The sequence below is a fragment of the Hordeum vulgare genome, chromosome 3H (genome assembly GCF_904849725.1).
Source record: "Hordeum vulgare subsp. vulgare chromosome 3H, MorexV3_pseudomolecules_assembly, whole genome shotgun sequence".
NCBI classification, from domain to species: domain Eukaryota; kingdom Viridiplantae; phylum Streptophyta; class Magnoliopsida; order Poales; family Poaceae; genus Hordeum; species Hordeum vulgare.
This window is the reverse complement of record NC_058520.1, coordinates 573,586,219-573,594,991: the sequence shown is the minus strand read 5'-3', so window position 1 is coordinate 573,594,991 and position 8,773 is coordinate 573,586,219. Positions and strand designations below refer to the sequence as shown.

Sequence of the window (8,773 nt, the reverse complement as noted above, 5' to 3'; positions counted from 1 at the left end):
GACGAAATCCAAAACTCCAGGTGCCTACTGGCTAGCAGCGGATGAAGTGAACTATGCATCAATTCCTTCCACCACCAGTGCTCCTGATGGACGTCGGGACATCTGGAGATTGATATGGGCTTGCCCAGCGCCACCAAAAGTTCTCTCTTTTGCATGGCATGCTGCTACTGATTCTTCAGCTACCTGTCGCAATAAAAAACGTACTGTAGAACTCTGGAGACTGGAGTTACATGCAGACCATCCGATCTGTGGGAGGGAGGAGGAGGATCTGTTCCATGTTCTTTGTGCCTGTGAATGTGATAACGCTCAACGTCTTTGGAGGGCGATGGCCAAAGTCTGGGAATTACCGACTCCAACAAACATTAAGCGGCATGACGACTGACTCCTGCAGTTGATAACTGAAGCAAATGAACAGATGCGAGTCCGCGTATTGATGCTGCTTTGGAGAGTGGTGTGTCAGAAATGAATTAGTACTCCCTCCGTTTCTAAATATAAATCTTTTTAGAGGTTCCAACAGGGGATTAAATACAAATGTATACAGACATATTTTAAAATGTAGATTTATTCATTTTGCTTCGTATGTAGTCCCTTATTGAAATCTCTAAAAAGACTTATATTTAAAAACGAAGGGAGTACATGCTAAACCAGCTCCGCCTATTGATGTCTCGGTCAGGTTCCTGTCAAGTTACCTCGATGCACTCTCCAGTGAATCCCAATGCAAATTTTGTTAAAGGCAAAATGGTTGTTAACCGTTGCTTCCCGTTGTTACAGGACACATGTGTTAACAGAATGGATGAGAGCACAGGTTGGTTACCTCCAAGTCATGGGCGAGTGAAGCTTAATACAGATGGCTCGGTTCTAAATGGTGTGGCTGGGATCTTCGTGATCATCAGGCAGAATAATATTCAGTGCCTCAGGCATGTTGAGCTTTGTGAGGATGCGCTGGAGTCTGAAATCCTGGCTGTTCAGGAAGGGCTCAACCTAGCGCTGCAACAGTAGCGTAGCCAGACCAGTGTGCCAGGGTGGTCCAATAATATAAATATTTACATACATTTATTTATTTTCAAAGAAATATGTTTTTAATACACTATATACATGCTTTGGGGAAATTCCAGGGTGGTCCATGGACCACCCTGTCCACCCCCTAGCTACGCCACTGCGCTGCAATGGAGCACCTTACCCTATCGATATTGAATCCGACTGCCTAGAAGCTGTGACTATGTTGAAAAACACTGAGGGTAAAATGTCAAAGTTTTCTTTCATGATCAGACAGATAAAGGAAAGTATGGGGGAACAGGACTCTTCTATTACTCATATTCGTCGCAATGGCAATTGTGCTAGTCATGTTTTAGCAAAAGTTGGCAGAACTCAGGGCTGAACCATGGTCTGGCTTGGTTCGGGTCCGGAGGATGTCCTCGATATTGTGTATCGCGAGATTGTAATCCCTTAAACTTTGAATAATGGGAGAGTTATTGTCACACACACAAAAAAAAAAAACATCCTAATGGCGGCAGATACAGGCTGATTGAGCAAGCAAAACCAAAAATATATACACAACCTAAAGATACAATGATGTTTCATTTTGACGAAAGGTTGAGGTTCTCTGTCCTCCCTAGATACATGTTTAGATATACAAAACACTGCAGATAGTCATGCTCTATATTTCCAACAACAACGGCGGCGGACCGAAATGCACGGCCAAAATTTGGTGAAACAGCCCATGAGATCAGTCACCTTGAGCTCGAGTTCCCCTCTTAAGCTAACCTGTACTGCACAGTCTCAATGCTGGTTTACACGATAAGGGAATAGCACGGAATGTAAGTTCCTGATTGAGACAAACTAGCTACGTGAGTTTCTACAAATACCTTGCCCTAAATTGAGATCCTTCGGTTGATGCTTCGTTTGGCCGATGTAAAATTCATCGCAGCAACCCAATTTTCTGGGTCGGCGGTAAAGATGCAAGCATCCGCCAGATTAGCACCACAGCCCGTGCCACTTCCAGCCTTTTGGTATGACCAAATCAATTCTGTCTGGTCAGACTTTCGATGGCTTGGCTTTCTTCTTTTTCGCTTTCGTTTTTGCTTTTGTTTTTGTTTTTGTTTTCTTCTGAGCAATTCCTGAGTCCCGTCTGAAGATCGCCAGGACTTCGATGCTGCATCAGTAATGCATACAGCCAACAAAGCTTATTTCTTAGGGAACTGGAAATAAGGACAGCTTCCAGTCAAGAGGTCGAAACCGGTACCTATCAGTGCCAGGGAAGAAGTTAAAAGCATGCGCATTCTCCAAATGCCAGGCCTCGTTGGATATCAAGCTTTTGCAGTCCTGCATATGAAATGGTTATATATAAGAGAACTGAAGCAACATAAAACTGAGGTAGGAAGGGTACAAGATTTGGAGACTAGCTACCAACTGTCACCTTTTTAAAACTGTCCCATCCGCAGCTGATGTATATGAGCGTCTCTGGCCATATTCCACTACTTTCTTCCATGATTGTACTGTCAACATGAACAGCTGGTTCCCTTGCTCGCAGAATCCATGGTCTCTTCTCATCTTTGGCCTTTGTAAGTGAACTGTTCAGAAAATAACATTACCGATAAAGCTACCACAATGGAAAAGGATGTCATAATTTAAGAAAACTCTGTCGACATATTTGTCAAATAACTGAAATAGAAGCATTAAAGCATGTGGACTGTGAATTACTTCTTATATCTACCTTTTGGCCTTGAACGCCTTGCGCTCAGACAAAGCAACTCTCTGTAGAGCATTGATAACAGAAGGGTGCAGTCCTTTCCTGGGAGGATCCACGATAGCAACACTTGACCCTTCAAGCCAGTGAATGGGTTCCTGGTAGCATGATGTAGGTTCCGAATGAATCCTCGTAATATGAAATGTAACCATTACAAAAAATACAAGTTCAATTGCATACAGCTGAAGCATCGGTATTGTGCCAAGTTATGGTGCAACCCAGGTTTGGTGGAAGTCGGCTTGCTGACTTCTCAAAAGACAATTTCGACATTTTGTTGATCTCAACACATCTCACAGACCTGTAAGTATAAGAACCTCAAATGAAATATTTTAATAAGAGTTTCCAAAAAACAAAGAGAAGTGAGACACTATAAATGGTTCACTGAAAGTTCTTACAAATATTTTAATAGAGAAGTCCCAGGCAGACTGGCTGTCCTAAATCTCAGGTTGAGTCAGCTGGCTTTAGAACCAGGCCCACAATAAGTTTTTAAAAACAAGTAGTGTAAATTAATATATCTAGAGGAAACTAACATATTTGGTTTCTCAGACTTTGCTGGGCTTTGGACCAGAACACAGTTATTTGGGGGCTCTTTTCCCGAGCCAGACCAGGCTCAAACTTAGCATTTTCAGGCCAGACAACACAGGGTTTGAATTACACTAATATAAGTTCCAGAATGGCATTCACTATACCACACTAGTTTCGATATCAGTACTTGTGGCTTAGTGCTACAAGCAAGGCAAGCGGTCTCCTACACTTGACTAAGTGGCCTACAAGCAACGCATGCAGGAAGGCTAACTGATTCGAGCAAAAGCTATCAACAAGTATAGTAGTATACCAAATAAGGAATAAAAAACTAACTCTTTGAACTAAAACATTGGTGAAGTATTCTAGAATCTAGATTGTGCAGGCATTAAGATAGGGTATCAGATCGTAAGTTGTTTAGTATATCAATGAATTTAAGTATGCTCCACAACATCTGGACTGTCTGGGAAATTATGTTGCCCTGATGCACCTGACAGGCGATATTCATATCTAATCTTGGCACATAAACAGGTACTGCAATATTTGCTAGTTAAACATCCATTTTACTTACTCACCAACATTTCCGAGAAGAGGCAATGGATAGTTAAACATGCATTTTTGTACTCACCTGCATTTCCTAGAAGCCGCGATGGCTAACCCAATAACACCAGCACCAGAGTACAAATCGACAACTGTTGAGCCCCGTGGTACATATTTGATCAACTTATGCAGTAACGAGTTAAAAGACTGTAGATGAAACACAACAATGTGTAAGAAAAAGCTCGTATGACAAACTTATCATAAGTTAAGTTAAGTTAAGATACACAATCGAACCATGTGCAGCTAAAATATATGGTGTATGGAATGGCTCTATGGTTAATCAACAGCACCTGACAAATAGAACTGCCTTGATATTTTTGACTTTGTTGTGAACCTTGGTTAACATCAAGACAAACACAGTACTGAAGATGGTTGATTGTATGTCTTGAAGGGAATTAGGGTATTGGAAGGGGAAACAGACTATAGACTAGAGCGATGGACTTCATATAGGATAGATTTTTTTTTCTTGCTTCCTCTCGTACATTTAAATGAATAAAGTTTGTATCCATTTAGGAGTCCAGCTATGCTAGAGTTTGTACCCATTTAGGAGTCCAGCTATGCTAGAGTATGTATCCAGTTAGGAGTTCTTCTCTTGGGAGTCAAGTTATTTTAGTTAGGGATACGTGCCCAGCTGTCACAAGCTGGAATTACTGTTCAGTGAACAGTTGCCGATCTAGAAGGTCCATATAAGGGATGTATCCCAATTGTAAGGAGGCAAGCAAGAACAATCAATTTATTTTCTCTTCGCAACCATGAGTCTACCCAAACCCTTGCAGGCACGCCGTCAGGCCATCTTCATCATAACAGTAGTTTATCCTGTTTTGGATCAAGGTTCACAACATTTTGGTACAAAATTTAATCCTGATACAATCACACATACCAGAGTATTAGCCTGCCCAAAGCTATAAGGGTCAAGACAAATATCAACTCCACCGAAACGCTCCCACAGATCTGCCTCCCCGCCGATATGTCTCCATTTATGCCCAAAAATTATCTGCGGATGCAACGACATTATTATAGGAAAATGCAGCATATATAAATGCAGAAGTTAAGTAGTTGGTCGGCCAACACGTAAATATAAGGGAGCTAATTGGTAATCAAAACATATATACATCAATGTCTTGTACTAACTTGTAAGCAATCAGTTTAGACTTTACAGTAAGAACAAAAAGGAAATCTGAAGATAGTCTTGATATTTTTGTCCTATAGGATTTCCTCATGCTGTACACCTGTTCCTTGCAGCTTATAAAAATGTTGATGGCTGATCAGAGGAGAGTATTTAATACAATTTTAATTATTAAATGCATAAGCTTCTTATAACCGGGGCACCTGTGACCCGAACAACTTGACCTAGAATATTCTTTACCACTATAGTACACAATCTTTTCCTTGATACGTATTAGTTGACAGTTTCATAAAAAAATCAACTAATATTTGGATTTGTAGAAATGGGAATTGGGTACAATGGAATGATACAATTATGCACTCCATATTCCACCTTCAATCTTATCATCGGTATTCATCACTTTGCAAAAGTTCTAAGACTAGACTGTAGTACCATTATCCCAACTTCACATAAAACTTAACCTATTTCAGTACCCGTATTGAAAATGGCAAAAGTGGCACGTTCACAAATATAAGATGATATGGATATTTCAATATGGAATACATACGGACTGAAATCAGTGAACAAACACACTAAAGTGCATTTATATACATCCGAATCAGAAAAAAGTACTCCTTATAACATACTCCCTCCATCCGGAATTACTTGTCATAGGAATGGATGTATCTAGATATATTTTAGTTCTAGATACATTCATTTCTTTCCATTTTGGTGAGAAGTAATTCCGGGCGGAGGGAGTATTATATTTTATATTTGTCTACGGAAGGAGTATATTACATCCACCAAATTCACACACATATCTTACATTGCTGGTTGATGTCTGGAAATTGGCCCATATAGAGTGAATCACATGCAAATTACTTCTTGGTCCACCATTTGTCCATAAGAACTGTCATGAGTACAATCACCAAGATTGAGGATAAAAAGTGCACAAAAGCAAAGTAAATGACTTGGCAGAATACTTAAAATAGGAAAGCTGACTAGCAGTTATAGGTGTTGAACCTCAGTTGGAAAACTTACTTCTTGCAACAAACTCAACTTCTCTGAATTTTTGGAGCGCTCGTCTCTTGAATTCCAAACCAATGAAACTTGAACTCTCGCTAGGTAGAAAATGACATCTTTCAATTACTTTGGGCTTGGAGAATCGACAGTACAGCTTAGAACAGATGGAGAATAAAGCTAACCTTGCTCGTATCTTTGCGCAACTGGAATAGACGTGTTATATGTCGTCACGGTCATCTAGGGATATATAAAGAAATCAAATGCATCAGGATTATTGACATAATGACATGCTTGATGTGGTAATTGTATCGGGATTTGCAGCAAGGAAGACCGAAGATCACAGCTTTCAACTTTGCCATTCACAAAGAGGATTTAGGCATATGTTTTTGGTCCAGAAGAAAATTGAATACTTTCTTTGTGTATTTATACATACATCGTGTACATGATATTAAGCAAAGTAACAATTACCTGCACATATCTTAGTTCACCAGTACCAGCGTCTTCATTAAAAGGCTGCACATTCAGCTCAGATATACCTACAAGACCAGGGTTCTAACATATTATGCTTCACTTCACCAATTTAAAGAAACTATGTTTTCCATATCTGTACGAAGAAAACAAAGCAGACAGGAGCATACCTTGCTTCAGAAGCTTAATAGCATAATTAATGCTTGGGTGATGAGCTGAAAATAATTCGGAATGAAGCCATGAGCCATAGATGGATAATAAAAATAGCATGTAGGAGAAAAAAAAAGTTGAAGTGGATCCATATACTGTGTATGATTGAACAAAATTTGATAGCTAACCTCTGCACTCGGGAATATCTTGGACAGTATGTGTCCCTTCCTGATATAAGCCAATCAGCGGTTTCTCTGGTGTTCCACGTACCGCTAGCTTCGCCCGGCACCGCCATTCTGACTAAAAACAAGGTTCCACATTCAGAGTTTCAGACTTAGCGGCAAAGCAAATCCAGCAACTAATCACCGCTTAGGTAACTCTACATTTACTGCGAAGTGGGAGTTTTGAACCTAAATTTCTTCTAGGTTACTTGATCGGGTGAGCAGTAGTTATGGAAACTAATTTAGTTGAAGCCAAATAAACACATCACTCCGTACATTTCGTGCTAGAGATTTGTGGGAGCTGCACGTACCAGCCTGCCCCTGCTGAAGGTGAAGTCCTCGATTCCGTGGCCACTGAAGAAATCCGCCACCTCCTGGAGCACCGGCGGCTTGTCGAGGTCGAGCTCGTGCGTGCATCCGGAACACCTACGAACCACGCAGAAGAAGAGTCAGCCCACACACACGCACGCACGGAAGAGAGCGCCGGCGGGTCGTGGAAGAGAGCGAGAGCGAGAGCGAGAGAGTATCGTACGAGCCGAAGTGGGTGCAGTTGAGGCAGGTGGAGGAGGGGTCCATGGTGGAGACAATGACGGGCGGCGGGGGCAGGGAGGCAGCCGGTTTCGGCGCGACGACCGGCTTGAGCCGCGGAGGTGGCGTCGGCGGGGCGCGGCGAGGGGGAGGGGGAGGAGGAGGAGGGCGAACGCGAGGCGGGGGTCGCGGCCGGGTCGTGGTGGTGATACGCGGCGCCGGGGCGGTCGGCGACGGCCAGGGGATCAGCCCCGCCGGGGGAGGCATCGCCGGCGGTTGGGCAGGCGGGAAGAACGGTGGTGTGGAGGGATAAGGAGGCGGGCGATGCGTTTGGATATTGGACTAGATTTTTGAGCAGTGTCTTTTATCGAAGGCGAGTTTTTTTCCTTTCAAAGAAATATAATAGCCGTTCTTCTCTTCTTCTCAGGCCATGTTTGGAACCATCCAAATTATATAATTTGGTTTTTATAATTTATTATGTCTTCAAACAGGACAGATTATATTACAGTTTATAAAAACTAGATGACCAGATTATTAAAAATTCATAATCTACTCTATCCAGCTAAAATCAGATTATGGATTCCTAATGACCCATTACCCTTAAAAACTTGAAGATAGTTACCTACTGTCAGCGTCACCGTCCTCCAAACATGTCCACCTAGATTACTACCTTTACAACTAAAAAACAGAGGGTAGACATGTCATTGTACAATATAAAACCTGGATTACAGTTTATATAATCTGGTCTCCAAACATGCCCATCTAGATTATTTTTATAAACCAGATTATATAATCTATCTTCATAATCTAGATTATTATAATCTATTGTGGTTCCAAACAGGGTCTTACTCCGTTCATTCCAATGAATAGCGCACATGCATTTCAGAATTCAATTTTAATCAGATCTATATACTTTTTGTGGCATTAAAATTTAGGCCTTGTTTCTTTAAAAAGTACTAGGATTTTTTTTTAGTCCTAACTAAAAAGTCTCTAGTCCCTACCCGTTACTTTCCAATGACTAAACATGGACTAGGAGTCATTAAGTGGCATGCAAAAGGACCATGTTACCCCTAGTAATGTATTAGAAGTTATAAAATGACATGCTAAAAGTAGGGGCACTGTTGGGAAAAGTGCCAAAAAAGTCACTCCCATACGGACTTCTTCCTTTAGTCCCAAACACCCTCTTTTAGTCCCTAAAAGTCCCTCCTGTTTCTTTCACATGGGACTAAAAGGGATTTTTTTAGTCCCTACATCAAAAAGTCCGTGGAAAGAAACACCCCCTTATACTCTCTCTGTTTCTAAATAATTTTCTTTTTAAAGATTCAACTACGAACTACATATGAAACAAAATGAATAAACTTACACTCTAAATTATGTTTATATACCATCCGTATGTAGTCCGTAGTAAAA

At 41.2% G+C, this 8,773-nt stretch overlaps 1 protein-coding gene across 2 annotated transcripts; it reads right to left on the bottom strand.

The window, feature by feature from the left end:
- Positions 1-1,525: 1,525 nt before the first annotated feature.
- LOC123445233 (uncharacterized RNA methyltransferase pc1998) lies at positions 1,526-7,662 on the bottom strand. 2 transcript variants are annotated; one of them, XR_006631063.1, is made up of 16 exons: positions 7,368-7,662; positions 7,147-7,261; positions 6,803-6,914; positions 6,635-6,679; positions 6,465-6,532; positions 6,179-6,233; positions 6,015-6,094; positions 5,800-5,883; positions 4,749-4,862; positions 3,897-4,015; positions 2,927-3,044; positions 2,714-2,844; positions 2,417-2,570; positions 2,243-2,322; positions 1,866-2,152; positions 1,526-1,764 (listed from the first exon to the last, which is right to left on the bottom strand). XR_006631063.1 is itself a non-coding variant. In XM_045122193.1 (15 exons), the coding sequence occupies exons 1-15, from the start codon at positions 7,628-7,630 to the stop codon at positions 2,035-2,037; spliced, it is 1,656 nt and encodes a 551-aa protein (XP_044978128.1). In that variant the 5' UTR covers positions 7,631-7,662; the 3' UTR covers positions 1,526-2,034. The 2 variants fall into 2 exon arrangements, 1 of the variants encoding a protein (XP_044978128.1); XM_045122193.1 differs by having other exon boundaries at positions 1,526-2,152.
- Between the last annotated feature and the right edge of the window lie 1,111 nt (positions 7,663-8,773).